At 40.1% G+C, this 20209-nt stretch overlaps 2 protein-coding genes across 2 annotated transcripts in view; one reads left to right on the forward strand and one right to left on the reverse strand.

Moving 5' to 3' along the window:
• Positions 1 to 20209, forward strand: part of PPIF (peptidylprolyl isomerase F) — a 99074-nt gene that overhangs the window by 33594 nt on the left and 45271 nt on the right. The gene's annotated exons all lie outside the window — the stretch shown is intronic.
• ZCCHC24 (zinc finger CCHC-type containing 24) overlaps positions 5364 to 20209 on the reverse strand; it is a 122534-nt gene continuing 107688 nt past the window's right edge. The window contains exon 4 of the mRNA XM_026678378.2: positions 5364 to 13735. Coding sequence (XP_026534163.1) covers positions 13622 to 13735 — 114 coding nt within the window. The 3' untranslated portion in view covers positions 5364 to 13621. The remainder of the gene's footprint in view (positions 13736 to 20209) is intronic.

A 20209-nucleotide genomic window follows, 5' to 3' on the forward strand; every position in this document is an offset into this window, starting at 1 on the left:
GTTCGCTCCAACGATCAGCTGTTGAGCCCACCCACCTGCCCCAGCTCTGTGCTTTATATCCTGGTTTTCAGGCTCAGTTGATTCTCATGGCACAGCGTATTGCCACACGTCAGCTGTTCAACACACAGAGATTGCTGGACAAGGTCAGTAGCAAACGCTCTGTGCTCATGCAAAGCTTTGTTAAGGTTGTTAACACTGGTTGAATTGCACCCCTGCTCCCAACAATGAGCTCTGTTGATAGGTCAGTTATGTTTTAGATGGAAACCTCAAAGCAGTCGCAAAGGTACAGATCTGTTGACTGTTGGAACTAAGGGGGAGCCATGACCTCATCGTGTTTTTTGTGGAGCTTTCAAAGACTCAGTTGTCCATCAAATGTTTCAATCAGAAATAGAGCTGGAAGGCACCTTGGAAGTCTTCTAATCCAGCCCGCTGCTTAAGCAGGAAACCCTATACCTTTTCAGAGAAAGTGGCTGTCCAGTCTCTTCTTAAAACATCACTGGATGTTTATTAGAGCTTTGTCCCTTGATCAGCAATTCCCAGATGTTTGCTTGTTTTTAAAGGAAGAGGTCCTACAGCCATAAAAAGTTTGACAATCCCCATCCTAGATGATGCCTGGAAACCTCACTTAACAGAATAACAAAGTTGGAAGGGACCTTGGAGGTCTTCTGGTCCAACCCCCATATCATTTCAAATGGCTGTCCAGCCTCTTCTTAAGAACCTCCGGTGATGGAGCATCCACCACTTCTGAAGGCAAGCCATTCCACTGGTTAATTGTTCTCACTGTCAGGAAATTTCTCCTTAGTTCTAGGTTGCTTCTCTCCTTGATTAGTTTCTATCCATTGTTTCTTGACTTGCCTTCTGGTGCTTTGGAGAATAGCTTGGCTCCCTCTTCTTTGGGGCAATCACTCAAATATTGGTACACTGCTATCATGTCTCCCCTAGTTACTTTTCACTTTTCATGAAGGTAGTTCCTATGCAACTTTTCTCCAATAAAGGAGAATATTTGTAGCTTGGGGTTGAATTGAGAGGCCCTTGGTGCTCTCTGAGCTTGGTTGTTTTCCTGCAGAAGTTTCATTGCCGAACTAGGTAACATCATCAGTGCTAGTAAGGAGTGGGATTTGCTCTCAGCGAGAACCAATTAAGAGCGCTTAGAGAAAACTCAGGCACTCAGTGGACCTACAGCAAACCCCACTCCTTCCTAGCACTGATGATGTTACCTAGTTGGGTAATGAAATGTCTGCAGGAAAACAACCAAGCTCAGAGACCACCCAGGACCCTTCAATCCTCTCGTGTCCCTGGCAAGAGAACAAATGGATCTCAAAATTTTGCCCATCTATTTTCTGTTCTATTTGTCCCCATCCCTATGACTTGTCACTTGTGGAGAAATCAGCTCCCAGATCTGGACTGTGAAAATCCAGATAGCTTCGAAAACTTCAGAGAGGGAAGCAACCTGGAATTAAGGAGAAACTTCCTAACAGTGAGGACAATTAATCAGTGGAACAGCTTTGCCTCCTGAAGCTGTGTGTGCTCCATCACTGGAAGTTTTTAAGAAGAGACTGGACAGCCACTTGTCTGAAATAGTATAGGTTCTCCTGCTTGAGCAAGGGGTTAGACTAGAAGACCTCCAAGGCCCCTTCCAGCTCATTCATCCTAAAAGTTATCTGGAGCCAGCAACTGTCTTGAAATGAAACCTCCCTGACCATGGCAACAACAGGGAATATACAGAGATTTCTGCAAATTTATAGTCTTAGGCATCATTTGGATGCTAAGGGAACTTGATCTCATTCCAAACCAAGAATGACACGTTCATCTAGGAATACACACACACACACACTCCAGGTTATCCTAAATGAGCAGTAGGGGCAAGAATCAATGGTCAAAATAAATGCATGGATATATAATGTCACTATATCCCTAGAGCTTAACCTTTGGACTTTGTTATGCCTTCACATTACTGACCTCCCTCGCTGGCTTTCCTCGCGATGTGGTGTCCCCTGCATGCAAGAGAAATTAAGTGCAGGAACTTGAAATAGGAAGATAAATATATTCTTGTCAAATAATTTTTTTTTGTTTCGGTGAGAAGGGTTGAGTCTTTTGTTCTCTTTATCTCTTTTCAAAAAGTGCCCAGACTGCCTGTCTCCAAACCCTGTTAAGTCGACAGGAAATCTGTCGGTTTCATTTTTTTTTTTTTAAAATTTCCATCCTCAACAGACAGTTCAGGAGATATGAGGCTGTACTGTATCCTGGGTTATATCCCTGGCACTGGTGAAAATAAATTATAATAATCCTATTCAGGGAGTACCAATAAAACTGTGATGCAACACACAGCCCTCTGCTCATTTAGGTTGTTTTTAAATCTGGCTTTGCATGATTGTCACCTTGTGACCAGCAAACACATTGTGCTTAGAGCAGTTAAATTGAAAATGGTATGTGAACAATGATCCCTTCAGGACAGGCAATGAAGATTGGGACAAATGTTGGATCTCGGTGTCAAACCATTTGTCAGGATTCCGGCAGTTACCCCCATTTAAATCATGAGTCTTGAGCCAAACTTCCAAAACTTCAAAAGGATTTATTGGGAGTTAACATGTCCAGCACTGCCTGGGTGTAGCCGACTCTGAGACACCTCATTCATTCTCTCACTTGGCCCTGGTTTCCCCCACCCCACCCCCGGGTGTATCGTAATTCATATTCTCCAATGGGACACATCCATAGCCCAGAGTCATCAATCAGGCTCTCCAGTTAGAATTTTGCACAGCAGAAACTTTGGTCACCTAGTTACTATCTTTGAAAACATTTATGGAATGCAGTTTCGGTTTTGCAAGCTGTTGCACTGCTCCCCCTCCCTTTCTGTTGGCAACTCTAAAAGACCATAGAAATATTTTATGAGTTGACACCATTATTTTTACTAAAAGGAGAGAATGTTCACAGCTCAGGTTGGAAATGAGGGGTCCTTGATGTTCTCTGTGTATTTGAGAAGTGGCAGCCCCTCAAATATTGAAATACTACGATCATGTCCCCCTTAGTCCTTCTTTTCTCTAGGGTAAAGGTAAAGGATCCCCTCGCACATACATGCTAGTCGTTTCCGGCTCTAGGGGGCGGTGCTCATCTCCGTTACAAAGCCAAACAGCAGCGCTGTCTGAAGACGTCTCCGTGGTCATGTGGCCGGCATGACTAAATGCCAAATGCACACGGAACGCTGTTTCCTTCCCACCGAAGTGGTGCCTATTTTTCTACTTGCATTTTTTACATGTTTTCGAACTGCTAGGTTGGCAGAAGCTGGGTGCTCACTCCATTACATGGCACTAGGGATTTGAACCGCCGAACTGCCGACCGTTCTGATTGACAAGTTCAGCATCCTAGCCACTGAGCCACTGAGTCCCTCTCTAGACTGGTCAAACCCAATTCCTGCAATCATTCTTTGTATGTTTTAATCTCCAGGCCTTTAATCATCCTAGTTCCTCTTCTTTACACTTCTCCTGTATTTGGGTGATAAAATGAAGATCCTTATCATTGAAATATCAAGGGTGTGAGGTTGAAACAGGAGTGGCCAGACCAAAGTTATCTAGGCAATTTTTATGGCTTGGGGTATTTTTGAAGCAGTTTTAAGTCAACTGCTTAACCGATTCATTATTTACTACTATACTGTAAGTACCATTGCACTAACTCAACATATGCACACCATTTTTATTATGTTCTATTTCAAATCCTGATAGGTGAGGGATGGCTTACCTGTAAGTTGCATTGAGGGCATCTGGAATCTGACAAGGCCCCTTGGAGCAAAAGCTTTGAGTTGTGAAATCCAGATCACCTCTGGACTGTTGAAACATTTGCCTTCAGACCAGAAAAACTCCAGTCTGAGATAAATTAGCCAAGAAAGGACGTTCTTTCATGGGTAAGCCCAGTGAAAAGGAAACAGATAGTGTTGCATGTGTATTGTTGTGTGTGCTTATTTTTGGATGAAGAATTTCTAATAGGAACTGCTGACCGATTGCTTTCTTGACCAAGCTGTTGCTTGCACTGGCTGTGTAAAAGCCTCTAACTTCAATGCCTGTGAGGGAGAAACATGGATTGATTTGTTCTGAGATTCATTGGTTGTCTTGGTTAGCCATGATTAGAATTAAGAGTTGTGGTTGGGGACAATGGCTGCCCAAATACTGTGTTTTCCCAAAAATAAGACCCTCTCTTATATATTTTTTTTGCCACAAAAAAAGGTACCAGGTCTTATTTTCAGGGGATGTCATCTACTGACTAACCCCACTTGCGTGCGTCACCCCTGATCTCCTTTTCGCTGTCAGAGGCCTTCAAGAACTTCTTCTTCTGCTGCTGGCAAGGCTTTCCTGAAGGCCTCTGCATCCCATAATAGAGCTATGGATCGATCCAGAGCTTTGTTATCAGCTACAGAGGCCTTCACGAAAGCCTTGCCAGCTGCAGAAGAAATGGGCTGGCAAGGCAGGTGTCAGGCTGTGCAAGGCCTGGCTACAACTGTCCAAAGGTAAGTAGTAGGGCAGCTTCACACACACACACACCACCCCCACCTTAGCTTAATTTTTAGCCATGCCCTCTGGAGTGGGCAGGATCTTAATTAGGGCTTATTTTGAGGGAGGACTTATATTGGGTGCATGTGTAAAATTTCCAGCCAGGACTTACTTTCAGGGCAGGTCGCATTCTCAGGAAAACAGGGTAGTGATCCCTATATTTGATCTCAGAGGAAGCATCTCCTTGAATAACAGAATGAGAAGGGCTGATGGCTGACCAGGTAGTCCACGACTTACCACCGTTCATTTAGTGACTGTTCAAAAGTTAGATGGCCCTGAAAACAAAGTGACTTCATACTTATGACCGTTGCAGTATCCCCATGGTCACATAATTGAAATTGGGAGGCTGGGCGTGTATTTATGTGGAGTCACGTGATCGGTTTTTCAGGACTTTCTGACAAACAACGTCAACGGGAAACCCAATTCACTTAGCGGCTGTGTTATGAACTTAAACTGGAGTGGTTCGCTTCACAACTGTGGCAAGAAAGGTTATAAAAGGGGGAAAACTCACTTAAGAACTTTATAAGCCCTACCCCCAAAAATAAGCCCCCATTAAGATTTTCAGCCACAGACACATTTAGACATGTATTTCCCCCCCAAATAAGACCTAATTGGAAAATAAGTCGTAATGTGTCTTTTGAAGCAAAAATCAATACAAGACCCTGTCTTATTTTTGGGGAAACATAGTACCTATGCTCCAGTCTCCTATTCCACATCTGAATTTCATGGTTTCTCCTTCTAGGATTCCCAAATTCAATTCCAGGTTCAGCACAACCTAAAACCCACGCAAGGCTCCAAAGAAAGAAAGCAGAGAAGACAGTGGTATTCCTGGTTTGTTTGCAGTATTTTAATACAGCATTAAACTGTCATAACACTAAAGACAAGGTAATACTATCCAGCAATTAAGGCACATGTCGGAATGCCATTTTATGGACAATCCACAGCAGAATTTCGACAGTCTTTTCCGCAACCTTTTTTATATACTCAGTTGTCACTTTGGTGGCTGAGCTAAGCCTGTCTTCTCTGAGGCCCATGTCCATAGAAAAGTTATTATTTTCTTCATTAAAAAAAAAAGCTGTACAAGTTAATGACCGGTTAAAGAAGAGAAAAATTATACAACTGAGAACTCAAATGAGTACAGCTAGAATTTGTTTTTCTTTTAAGTAAGTAATTAAACGAATTGAAATTGGCAGAAATTAATATAATGACAACATTAGTTTCATATATTGTAGTTTGCTGCTCTAAATAACTTTTGTAAGAGACATTAAGAGCTCAGTGCAGGTATGAGCTCGCTTTAAACAGGGTTTAAAACAAATAATCTTAATATAACAGAACTATGGGAAACCATAAAGAATAAGATGCATATAATATACATGAGTCTAGCATGCATATTGTATCACGTTATGCATTCTAAATAATAATAATCACAAAATGCTTATATCACTGCAACCCTTTCTCAGTTACAGCCGATGACCACGTGCATTGCTTTAATGCCAGTGTTATTGCTTTCCAGACCTCAATGATATGTTTCTTCAACAGTTTTCAGCATCGCTGGATAGGGCAAAACTTACCCTGCTCACCTCTAAGATGCAGTATAAAAAAATAAACACATCCAACCATACTATGGTATTTATGAAACAGCAACTCTTTGGATCATTTCACACTTTACACAAAAAGACACTCGGAGTTCTCCAAGAGAGAGAGAGAGAGTGCATGCCACAAAGAATGGTGCTAAACTGTCTAGCAGACCAATCTGGTTCATGTATGTGCTTTTTATTTTCTGAAATATGATCCTTCAGCTATGGAATTTGTTGGAATTCATTGTTGGAATGTATGTCTATGCAACAACTAAAGTAGTATGCAGCCAGTAGATGGCAGTGTTTATAAGTTTGGATCTATGCTATATTTTCTATGCTCTAAATAAGTTTCCTATTTCCTGATGCAGTTGAGCAGTTAAGCAGTAAAGCACATGGTGACAGTGCTTTACTACTCTGTGGTGCTATATATAAACAAAATTTCTAACAGAAATGAAGATTTTGTTTTTGTTTTTAACAGAAAGATCTCAGGTGTGCGTTTAAGTGGAATGTGTGAAAAATATCCAAAGAGCATTTGTGCTTCAGTTTTTATCAATGCACTAGAGTTTCTGCTGACAATGGGCAGATGTGGCAGTCATTAGGCCCAGCCCAAATGTATGTCTTAGGTCTGAATTGTTAGTGTGTTTCTCTCAAGGCCATTAAGTGGAAAAAAGTAACTCCAAAACCTGATTCTTACAAAATCAGTCCTAGCTTTTCTAAAAAGGCAATAATACTTTCCATAATACACATATAAATAAGTTGAATAAGCATATGAATATAAGTTCTAAACACCCAAATAATACACTGGTTACTTAATACTGATATTTTCATCCAAATATAAGCAGTAAGAAGAACAATATGGCTTAAAAGAATTGTAAGGCTTCATTTTCTTGTCAGAATTATGTATCAACTTTCATATAATATTCTATGTAGACAATATTTCCTTCTTAATGTAGCTCGGTTGCATATTTTATACAGACAAAGGCACTGTAAAAAAGAAAAAGAAAAAAAATAACAAATTCCTTCCATAAATATTTTCTTGAGGATACACCCTTAATTTTGTATAATACTTAAGAAAACTCTTAGCTCGGTTAGTATCATAGTATAGAAAACTAAGACCCTTTCTGGAAGCTTCAGAGTTGTAAAAACACTTTTAAAAAGCCTCGAGCAAAACTAACAATAGTAATTTTAAAAGACCCTCAAATATATACAGAAAGGTTACTGCAAAGTCTTCCAATAACAATTCAGTATTACAAAGAAATATTTGTAACCATTCAAAAATTTTAAACATCTAAAAAGTTCTCCAAAATACACACACACACAGTATTAAAAAAAATGGAGAGGAACACTATGTCAAGTATAACTCAAGATAAATACACTTCAGCAAGTAAAACTGTAAAATATTTCATAACAAGGGAGAGTAAACATTAATATCCATGGACTACATGTATTAACTGCACACGATTGTCCCTTTGACAATTATCCTAAGAAAACACAAGCCTTCATTTTGTTCAGTTACCCTAATAGGCTCAATCAGTGCTACAATCACACAGAAATATTTCTAGAGGCAGTGGTTTTTTGCAGACGTGAAAGGAAAGAGCACTGAAATTTTAGCTAGGTATAAAGTCATGTCTTACAACAGCGGCCCCTAACCCTTTGGGGCACCAGGGACCAGTTCCGTGGAGAGAGGTTTTCCCGTGGACCAGAGGTGACACAGTTTTGCGTGCTGCCCAGAGGTGGTATTCAGCTGGTTCGGACCGGTTCTGGCATACCGGTAGTGGAAATTTTGAGTCGTTTGGAGAACCGGCAAATACCACCTCTGGCTGGCCTCGCCCACCTGCCCCCACTGTTACCTCTCCTAAATTGCCTTGTTTTTTAGCTCAGCTGATTGGCAGAGTGGATTGCCGCACCTCAGCTGAGCTGAAAACAGCACAGCTCACCAGCATTGATATAGAGGGCGGTCTTTGAGCTCTGCATGCTCTCAGAACTGGTAGGAAAAAAATTTGGAAACCCCCCACAGATGGGGCTTCACTTGTTTGCATTGCCTGGTTTCTGGCATGCTGCGGCCCAGGCCAGGTTCGCATCCCCCGGGGGTCGGGGACCCCTATCTTACAAGACGATGTGGCATGAAGCATTCTTAGAAGGCCGAATTAGAATCTACTCTCTGTTGAATTGCAGTATCGCAAGGCTGATAGAGGAATTCAATATAAGGCATGTAGGACATCACTGCCCCACTCATCCATGCAGGTCATTTGCAGCCCCTGAATGAAAATCTTCACAATTCAGTTTAAAACCAACCCTTTTAGAGGCAATCTCAACAGATACTCAAAAATCATACCGTACACAATTGGTTTGTTTCATCAATAGCACTGCTATTAATTCTTGCTATCGATTCTTTTCTCAGCTGGCTTTAAAGTCAGGGTGTTTCCTGGAGTCTCGCGCACACAAAACTTACACTCTGAGTTCTGTCTGCCACTAACCTTAATCAAATTGCAGAATACTCTCCAGAAGATATCTTTTGAGCATAAGGTATTAAACCTACATGAAATGGCTTGGGCTGGGATCTCCTGCTTGAGCAGGGGTTGGGCTAGAAGGCCTCCACAGTCCCTTCCAAATTCGTTATTCTGTTAAGATAATTAAGAACAACTGCCAGCTATTTAAAATGAATTGTGCTCCGCTGGCCTTCATTTTTAACACCAGTTGAAAAATAATAATAATAACCTTATTTACATTTTGTTCTCCTAGTATACTTTTGGGGAATTTTATGTAGGCAGGTATGACAACAACTAGAAAGGTTTTGGTTAATATTTTATAAGTGCTCAAACAACAACAATAACAACAATAACAAAACCTGCAGCTGGTATAATATAAGGCTACTTGTATTGTATTTCTCCTATTATTCAATGCTTGCTCCTACTTATAAAGAAAAACGAACTTTAACACTAAAGTTCAAGTCTTCAAAAGTCATCACTCAATTCTTCCTGCTCTGGATAATGACACAATGCTAGAAAGGCTAATGTGACTTCAGGAGTCTAATTAGCCAGATTCTCTGGTTTATATCTTTTTTCTTAAAACATGTTACAATACCATTAATCTTTATTTTCTTTTTCTGGACTCAATTAATTGAGTCTTTAATCATGTAAACAATGCAGAGGAAAGCTTTCAGCTTTATTAATTCAGAGGAGTTGCTATGTAAACAAGAACTGATCCAGAAATGGTCTAATCGTGGATTCATCTACACCTATTCATTTTTTATAATAAACCCACTGACAATAACGGGATTTAAAGGAGTAGTTTCCATACAACCATTGGATTCAATATGAACAATGACCAAACTGCTAATGGAATATTATCTAACTGTGTCAAGAAAATTTCCTTGAAGCTATAAAAAAAATAGCTTTCTACCTATGGCTTAAGGCAGATTCATCAGGTTCATAATACCCCCTCCCCATAAAGAGATGCACTTTAGTTACCCTTGTTTCCATGGAAGCCTAAACAGATTTAGCAACTTTTCTAAATTAGGAAGTTCACTCCATTCCTATAGAAGATGCTGCAACTGTTTGTATCAAGATACAGGAATTTCCCACTGATTTGAAAAAGAAGTAGTTGTTCATGAGAAACTGTAAGGTATGTGTTCCATGTACATCTGGAAAATAATTCTGGGTGTTGGCAACATTTGCCAAGATTTTTTTTTTTTTCAAATTTGCTGGACAAACATCAAGTCCAATCTACCAAGCCATTGGTATATTGCTGGCTTGGAGGATCTCATCTCTGGAAAGTATTTGGGAATAGCTGGAACAGGTTACATTTGGACACTGCTCCTTAAGTTCTATGGCAGAAAGGTGTGGGTTGACTTGGAATTTATAGAAAGAGGCCAAGAATAGCTAGACAGGAGCAGCAAGAACTGTCAAATATCTCCCTGCCTTGTAGACCCTTACCCTGTAATCCTTACATTGCTGAGCTCTTGTGGTTGGGCAAAACCAGGCAGGTCCAGTTCTCTAAGGTCCTAAGGGGTCCTACAAGTATCTGGAAACTTTTCCAGATGCAAAGAACCTCTGTTTAATTGCCATCTGCAGTACAGAGAATGGTATCACTCTCCTTGATGATCTGGCAGTGGTCTCGAGTTGATTTTGTATAACATAACTTAACCTGTTCAATGTTGCCCTGATTGGAATTCCTAATCTACCTCAAACTGTAGAAGAGCCGGCAGGGCCAGAAGGAGGAGTTAAGCGAGTCATTAGCCTAAAGTCTTTATGCTCCCACAATGTCTAATCCTTCTTCCATTGACTTATCTAGCACCAATTTAGTGTTGACTAGATTCTTGTCCATAGGCCCGAGCAATCTTCTTGGTTTCAATTTAACATTATGGTCCAGATTCTTTGTGCCTGAACACTAGGTTTCTATAGAAATGGGGGATACCTAGAATGCTTCAACCGCTGTTTTAACAGCATTTTAAATGAAGGTAATTTTTTTTAAAAAAAGCTCAACTATTATTCAGGATAGTTCCAGTAATAGATCGGTTTTGTTATAAAGCTTCAAAATTCTCTTGCTTAATCGAATTGCTAGAGTCTGTTTGAAGTATAGAGAAGATGTACATAAGGATAATACCTTTGTACAATCATAGAAACCCTTACTTTATCTAGACATAGCAGCTATTATTTCACTGAAAATGAGTACATTTAGACAGAACAACTACTTTCTGAAGATGTCATGGAATCTACAGTGCATTTAGAACGTATTCAGACCCCCTTTGACTTTCGTCAATTTCGTTATGCCGTAGCCTGATTCCAGTTATTGAAATTCATTTTGGACTCATGGGAATACATTCTGAATGGATTGCAAAATTAATACAGAAGATGGATATATTTTTCAGTCAGTGATCTTGAAACTAATTCCCCCCCCCCCATTCACAGGGAAATTTATTTCTACTAATCCTGCCAGATAATTTTGATTAGCAAATCTGCTTCGATTGATAAAAAAGGGCAGAAACTTCGCAGTAGGAAGTACCAGGATTAAGATGCTTCCTTCTAAGACAGACACGGAACCAAAGTTAGACAATGAATGGCAGCCGAGTTCTGGCTTTTTAAAAACAGTAAAACATGGGTAAGGAGTTGGACTAGATGACCTACAAGGTCACCTCCAGCTCTGTTATTCTATTCTGTAAGTAAACCAAGAACTAGATCTGATTTGGTTTACCTTTACTAAGAATTAAAAAATGGTTAAAAGAATAATTTTTCCAGTTGTGCATTTAATAACTATGTTATTAAAAATTACTCTTAGTTTAACTTCCACAGGTCCCTGGAAACCCTTTTCAGAGGTCAACTGCCAGCCAATATTGAGAAAGATCAAAGTGGACACTTCTCCTTCTGTCCTGCTATAGTGCAGCTTATTATGCAAAATGAAATGTGGGTCTATCATACAGCATTATGTGTCAGTAAGTGAACTCTATCCTCTTTTTCTGGTGTTCTAAACTCAAAGCTAATTGAAATTATAGATTCCCATGGAGAAGCCATCAAGAAAAGGTCTTAATCATCATAATAGACCATCAAGCTGAAGGTATCAATAGGCCACCTCCACTGGGTTCAGTGTAATCCTATGAAGATTACCCATTGAGTTAATCTGGACCAACAGAAGTTTGTAAACAGACTCCTACAACAAATTTCTGGGTGTTCTGAACTCAAGACTAAATCTTGATCCTAGACATATTTCTATTAGAGGTTGTTCTAAAAGTAATGGCACCATGCAAGACTGAAATAAATTGCAATCTGTAGCTGAAGAGAGAGAGGGAGGGAGGGAGGGAGGGAGGGAGGGAGAGAGAGAGAGAGAGAGAGAGAGAGAGAAGGATTTCTCAGTATTTCTTTTATAAATGTATCAAACTTTCTTTTCCTTTGCCTTAGTTGGCCAAGGATTACATGGGGGTGCAGTCCAACCCATTGAGAGAACATTCATGTGGAAAAGTGTAGCATGAAAGCAAGATGAATCTCTGGCTGGTTCCACCATTAATTGTTGATGGAGGAACAGGCCAAACTCCACCTGAAATTATGTGTTTGGGATCAATGGTGGTAGAGAAGCAGACCCAAGTGGAGAAGGGGGAGATGAACCCGGACAGTCTTTGTCTGTTGAAGATAAAATGATGTTCCTCTTGTTGGCTACATATGTTGGTTATGCAGCCTGAGGATAGGAAATTTAGCCACCATTGGTAGCTAAAGAAAAAAAGGTGAGGGTAACAGACACCATGGGAAGTTAGGGCAAACAAAAACAGCCTTTAAAAATAAGTGCATTTATGCAAGTTAGTTCTGAAATAGGTCTCTGGATTTTAGTGGGACCTTCATTATTATTACATTTATTGTCAGAGTACAACCTGTGTACAATGAGATTGGCTGAGCCTCCCTTTGTGCATTGACATAAACATGCATAAAGTTGCTACATAAGAAAGACAAATTCGTGTTCCACCCTATGTGTTCTACCATTGCCACGTTTCTATAAAAACCACTCATCAGACAATTATTCACTTGTTCTTTTCAGCCCGCAGATTATAAAAAAATACCCTAAAGCTCCCCCAAAAGCCTCTCTTTGGTGGCCCTGCAAGACTCTTGGAAAGCAAGCAAGCTAGTAAAACTTCCAAACCGTGCCCACAGTCAAGAAAAAATGAATATTTGCATCACATCCTTAATTCTTTCCTAGCTCAGGCCTTATAGCTTTTTCTTTTCTTTTTTTAGAGATTTCACTCTTGGAAAGCAAGGAAGCTGGTAGAACTTCCAAACCATCTCCCCAACCAAGAAAAAAAACATGAATATTTGCATCACATCCTTCATTCCTCCTAAAATCTTAGTCTTAAAGAATTCTAGTTGGCAGCATGAGCTAAAATAAGCATTTATCAATAGCATTTAGACCAGGGCTCCCCAAACTTGGCAACTTTAAGACTTGTGGACTTCAACTCCCAGAATTCTGGGAGCTATGCTGGCTGGAGAATTCTGAGAGTTGAAGTCCACTGTTTGGAGACCTCTGATTTAGACTTATAGACTCCCCCCCATAAAATGCATTTTGAGTCATGCCTGCCTGATCCTATCCCACCCCACCTCTTAATTCATCCAAACATATGTTCCCGACCTGACAAGATCTCTCTGGACAAACAACACTTAGTTCACTTAGGGTAGAATACTGAAATTGTGTAAACAATCAGTGGAAACCACCGTAGCGGTACAAATCCATTGTGACTTATGGCGGGTACAGTCCAGCAAGAGCCAGCGGCCAGTTGGTCTCCACCCATATGAAAACATGGCTTGTTTTGTGAGACCCTCAAGGAAGGAATACGCCTCACACCACATAGACCTACAGATACAAGTTGCATGTCCGTACATACACAGGGGAAGTGTTACATTCAGTTAAAAGGAAGGCGTATGATTAGGTTAGGCAATATCGGTGATGGATGAAGGTTCTTAGATGACGGTCCCTCCTCCTTCCCTTTTGGCTGCCGCCACCGGATCTGTGGAGTCTCCGTGGGTTTCTTTATTGCACACGGCGGCAGTAGTAGCCCAGGACTTTGCATTTCTCGCAGAGATGCTGAGGGTGTTCTTTGCTTTGATCCGAGACATCCAGTCCATCGGGTTTTTCCAAGGGTCTCTGCATGGAGGAGGCAAGCACAGGGATTAAACCCAGACCCACATTTTGCTGCTACCCCTCTGAATCCGGACAGACATCAGGTTCTTGTTCAAGGGGCAGCTCAGGAAATGCCTACAGAACCTTCACAAGAAGGTTGCCCATGATTTAAAGCAGAAATCTCCAAACTTGACAACTTTAAGACTTGTGGACTTCAACTCCCAGAAGTTGAAGTCCACAAGTCTTAAAGTTGCCAAGTTTGGGGACTCCTGGTTTAAAGCATTCAATTAATCAGCACTACGTTTGTATGACTGGAGTTCATTATCAGACCATTCGTAAGTTATCTGAAGTCAACATCTTGAGCTCGTTTGGAGGTTCTAGCAGGAGATCACTGCCATGGCTTAGAATAATAACTATATTGTCACTTTGAATGCACACTAATCGGCAAAAAAGTCTGTAGAGATTCTCAGTCATTCAGGTCGTGGTTGTCCCAAAGCTGCTTTTTCAGGAGGCAAGTGGACTTCCTTGTTTTCTCTTTTCAAGACAAAACAAAAAACAAAAACAAGAAAGTCCAGTTGCTTCCTGGAAAAGCACCTTTGGGACAACCATGAGCTGGATGACTGAGAATCTCTATGGACTTTTAGCTGTATAATTTGGGATGAAGACCCTTTGAAGGGTGTGGGAGTAGCAATGGATTTCCAGAGGAAAAATCGCAGACTACATGAACCATTTGTGCTACTCAGGTGACCCTGAGGACACAGATTAACCTCCAAGTGCTTCAATGACCCTCTAAAATAGGGGCCTTCAAACTTGACAGCTTTAAGACTTGTGGACTTCAACTCCCAGAATTCCTCCTCCAACCATGTTAGCTCAGTAATTCTGGGAGTTGAAGTCCACAAGTCTTCAATTTGCCAAGTTTGAAGGCCCTTGCTCTAAAAGGATGCAAATGACCAGCTGTCTGCAAGGAATATAAATCCTCCCATTCCCCACTATCCTGTCAGAGCTGAAGAAACTTCTTGGATGAGAAGCAAAATGTCTTCAAAAGAAAAAACAAGAAAGTCCAGTTACCTCCTGATAAAGCACCTTTGGGACTAATCGGCATACATTAAAGTGAAATTTCATTGCATACAGCTCTCAAAGGGTCACCACCTCTGATATACACTACATAAACATAACACAATAAATAAATACAAAATTATGCATATACCCACATATATTTTATGACAGAGAGAAACAATGCAATCTAGTCCGGATGTATACTTGTACATGGCAAGAAAATCGAATCTTGCAAGTTTACCAGATGGCCTAGGGAACAAAGCTGTTACAGAATCTGATAGTCCTGCCAGAAATACTTTGAAACCTCCCCCCAGAGGGGAGCAACAGAAACATACCGTGGGGTGGGTGTGCGGAGTTTCTAACAATGCTTTGAGCTCTAAGCACAGAGCACTTATAAACAGCATCCTGATTACTGGGAAGCGAGCTTCCTATAATCTTCTCCACTGTCCTCCCCACTCCATAGGAACTTTCTATCGGAGGCACTGCTGCCACCAAACCAAACAGGGATTCAGTTTGTTAAAACGCTCTCAATCGTGCCTCTGTAAAAGGATTATTATGTGAAGAGTATCAATAGGGGGGTGTTCAATTTAATATTTCTTCTCTCGTAGATAATACTGTCAATTAAATTGGAGCAATGGAACATTTTAAAATCAAATAATATCCCTCTTCTCTTCTCTTTCCCTCCAAAACTGAAGGCTTTTAATGGAAACAAGTTTTACACAGGCCCAAGTGATTTATTTTTTTGGACATTAATTCCATTTCTAGAATTGCTGACACACTTAAAGTGATTTCTGGATAAAGGTAATGCAATTAAACTTGCACACTTGAGTTAAATTAGTGAGTGAGTCAGACAAACACAGTTTGACAGTTCCCATAAAATCATTCATTCCAATTGCCTTAAATTGCTCAATAAACGTGCTTTTGGAAAACAGTAATACATATTGTTTATATTTTTCTCCTAATATGCTTAATTTACAGATTGGGCTATCATTTATCTAGAATATTTATACATTTTACCATCTATTTTCTTCTTCTTTTTTTAACCAACTCTAAATTCATCCAAAGAAAGATCATTGAACTGAACCAAACATCTGTATTTCATGTATACTTCTTACTGTACAATAAACAAATATCCATCTTGAATAAATAATATAAAAAGCAGAAAAAGCCCAAAATCAAGAGCTATCAAGTTCTTATTATGTAAGATTTGAAGGCATCCTCTCTATATGGAGTTGCTGCAATTTCTTATGGCTGTCTACAGAAACAAACCCCAATCCAAGTTTTCTCCCAAGTGTAAATCTCTGGTGATCATGGCAGTCCTTTGAACATGTGTAGTTCTGTTCTGCATTGCAAATTGTGGCTGTCCTGATTTTTCTTCATGAGAGGTCCTTGGTGCTCTCTTAGCTTGTTATTCCCAAATTATTATTATTTTCAAAATCCTTAGTCTGAAATTTCATCTTAACATAATTCTATATATATAAAGCTGAATGCCATATATATATGTATATGTATATGTATATGTATATATGTAGGTCTGGGTGTGTTCGGGTCTTTTCCCATGTAAGATTAAGAGTATCTTGGCGACGTTTCAGCGAGGTCCCACTCGCCATCCTCAGGCTGGTGCTTTTGGCTTTGTGCCAGTGCAAGCAGTGTGTGATCGGAGCTGTCGTCTCTCTATAAATACTGGGGGAGGGGCTGGTGTGCTGGGCTGGTTGGCTGCACTGCTGCCTCTTGATTGGTTGATGGAGTTGATGTTGGTATAATGGGCTGTGTGATGGCCTTGTGAGTTTTGTTATGGAGATATCCTGGATCTTGTGCTGTAATCTCCTGGGTTGTTAGTTTTGTAGTGATCTTTTTTCCATTAGCCTCCTGTGTTTTAATGGCTTGGGTAATGGGTTGTGTGATGGCCTTGTGAGTTCTTTTGTTGTGGTATCCTGGGTCCTGCGTTGTAATCTCCTGGGTCATTTGTGTTTTGATCTCTTTTCCATTAGCCTCCTGTGTGGTAACAGCCAAGATACTTTTAACCTCACACGGGAAAAGACCTGAACACACATAGACCTACATATCTATATCTATATCTATATCTATATCTATATCTATATCTATATCATCTATATCTATATCATCTATATCTATATCTTCTATCTATCTATCTATCTATCTATCTATCTATCTATCTATCTATATAAAATTATACAATTATTTTAATTACAAGAATACAACACGGTGCAGCCGTTCTGGCATTACAATTGTTATACATATATAAATGTTACTTCACCATTTACAATCATCATAATTCTTGTTTTCCCTGCGCTCCAATAACTTAGAGATCATTCTTCTTCTCCTTCTCCTTCTTCTTTCTTCTTCTTCTTCTTCTTCCTCCTCTTTCTCTTCCTCCTCTTCTCCTCCCCCCCTCCTCTTCTTCTCCTCTACTTCCTCTCCTCCTCCTCCCTTTGTTTCTGTAATGTGTTTCAACAAGTCAGCAGAGCTCCAGCAGGATTTCTGGCACAGCTTTACCAGATGGCGATCGGACAGCTTCAATGTCATTTTCAATAGGCCCTTTTCCTTTTGACCAACTTTGAATTCATCAAAATGCATCAGCAAAGCATTCTCCAAGACTTTTGCTGTGTGTCTCCAGTTAGATTCCCTTCCCCCCACCTTTCATTTTCTTTGCTCTGCTTCACTTGCTGCACCTTCCAGGCTCTAAAGTCTGAAGTGTGGGACTTCCTGTTTGAAGGGCTTTGGCGACAGACAGAAATCCGCGATCGTGCATGGTTTCTGTCTGGGCTCACCGCTGGAGCGCCCCGAGCCAGCTGGTTTCGGGGCTAAGCCACCTCCTAGAGGTGGTGAAGAGGGGGCAGACTGCCAGCAGGGTTGAGGAGAGCCGCATCTCTCCTCCTCAGCTGGCCATTGCTCCCTTTCCTGAAGGCGGTTGCAGCGGTGGTCAGAAATGGCCACCACAAAGGAGAACTTGACCGGAAAAGAATATGCAGGAGGAAGATAAGAAGTGAAAGTTTTGGCTGACCAGGTTAAATTGTAAAAGCAACAACTAAGGTACCCTGGAATTTAAACTTACAAAAAATAACATCGCTCCCAAAGAAGAGTCGGAAGCAGCGAAGGAAAGTGAAAAGGGAAAGGTTTGGCTTTTTCCCCCTTCTCTCTCCTTCCCTATACTGACAACTAAGAGACTTAAATAAGAAATTGGAAAAATCCGCTTTGACATCAATAGGCAATTAAGCTGAAAATAAAACAAAATGTCAAAGGGATAATAAAGATTTCTGGACATTAAAAACTTTCTTTTTCATAAGCAGGAAGGGAGAGAAAAAGAATAAGGGCAGGATCTGGAAGAGGGAGGAGACTGCCTGGAATTAAAAAGAATCTACAGTAAAACTTCAACAAGACTTCTAAAAGATACATTTTAACTGAAACTTTGCAACTAAATAGTAACCCCAGGAAGAGAAAGTGGGGAAAAAAGAGCAAAAAAGAAACAGCTTGCGTGTATTTGAACTATTTGGTGATTTTTGGATTTTTGGTTATTATATTTGAATGACTAAAATCAATTGGGTGGTTGTTTAAAAATTTATACAATTGCACCACTTTTGGATGAATTGAAAATGGAATTTAAAAAGTACAAAGAAGATGCACAAGAAGGGAAGGGTTCTTTTGGCTTCGTTTTTCAATTCTTAGAAATGGAGATTTGGAACTATGAGAAACAACAAGAAAAGACTGCAAAACAAGAAGACTGGGACAAAGAAGAAGCCATCTTTAATGAACAAGCAATTTTATGTGGGGAAGAAAAAGGAAAGGGGGGAAAGAGAATGGAGAATTTAAGACTTAAAAAAAACAACCAAAGAAAAGAAAAATAATTCGAAAAATAAGTATAATACTGGAAAGCAACAGAAAAGGGGAATACAGAAGAGAGAAATAGAGGTAGAGAGACAAGGGGGTAAAAAGGGGAGAAAGAAGAAGAGAGGGAAGAAGGAAAGGAAAAGAAATTACAAAGGACCGGAGCAAGATATAGTAAAAAAAGGACCTATTTAGAGATAATGGGTGGAAATCTAACTGGAAAAGGGATTCTGTAAAGGTACATAAGATTGTATTGTTATATTAGTAATAGAAATAACTTTAGAAAATTGGAAACAACGTATGATTAAAATGAGTGATAAAATAGTTAGTGTAATTTAGTGAAATGTTTGTGAATAAAATAAGTAAAATAAAATAAATGAGAAAATTGAATTAGGAAGGAACGGGAACATTTTAATTAGTTAATGTTTTATAAAATATAAGTGAAGAGGAATTAACTATGGGGGGGAATTAACTATGGAAAGCTTATAATTGTTCCCATAGAAGTATGATATTTAATTGAAAAGTAATGTTAAAGATGTTAAGACTTTTATGAATATTAATATTAGTGATGGAATTGAATTGGAATGGAATGTTGTTTTAATTATATACATTTATAATTTTTTCTTTTTTTTAAGAATACAGTGTGTATTTTAAGAATGTACCAAGCAGAATCCGAATGGAAGTTATGTATTATATTGAATGTTACAACTTTAGGGAAAAGATATAAAGGCGTCATACTCCAATCAGTAACTACAGGAGAAATTTTGTTTAATGAGAAAAGATAATAGATAATTGAAACAGGACAGACAAAAAATATATTTACAATGATCTGAATTGAGATGAGATACCGTATTTATCGGCGTATAACACGCACAGGCGTATAACACGCATCTTCATTTTAAGAGGGAAATTTCAGGAAAAAAAATTAAATTTCTAAATAAAAACTTTGAAGCAAAATAAGGGTAGCTCAGAACTTTTTTTTTATTAATATTATTACCACTTATAAGGTAAATCAGTGGTCCCCAACCTTTTTGTACCAGGGACCGGTTTCAAGCAGAAAATTTTTGCAAGGACCGGGGGAGAGAAGAAGGAGGCTTCGCTCTCTCGCTGCTCCACCATCCAAGGAAGAAACTGCTTCAAAGAAGCGGGGGGCTTTCCTGTCGCCGCAGCTATTCGAAGCGCCCGTTTCACCCCCACTCCCACCCGCGCGCGCTTCAATCCACAGTGTCCCATTCTGCCTGCCTGCCTGCCTGCCTTAGTTTCTGGTTGTTTGGGAGCAGCTTCGCTGAGAATAATAACTATTCGCCTCTTTTACTCAGCCGAAGCTGTTCCGATTCAACCATTAATGAAGGCAGGCAGGCAGGCAGAACGGAGCACTGCGGGCGGGCGGGCGGGCGGACGGGGTGGGGTGGGGAGAAACGGGCGCTTCAGGAAGCTGGGTGACAGGAAAAGCCCCCGCTTCTTTGAAGCAGTTTCTTCCTGGGCTGGTGGAGGAGCGAGAGAGCGACTGAGAGAGCTGACCCAGAGAGAAGGACAGGCTTCGGTTGCTTCCTCCCTCCCCTTCTTTCATTTGTGTCCTTGATCCCCGATCCCAGC

The sequence above is a fragment of the Notechis scutatus genome, chromosome 4 (genome assembly GCF_049901735.1).
Source record: "Notechis scutatus isolate UNSWTSFEM ecotype Mainland chromosome 4, rNotScu1.2, whole genome shotgun sequence".
Lineage (NCBI taxonomy): Eukaryota > Metazoa > Chordata > Lepidosauria > Squamata > Elapidae > Notechis > Notechis scutatus.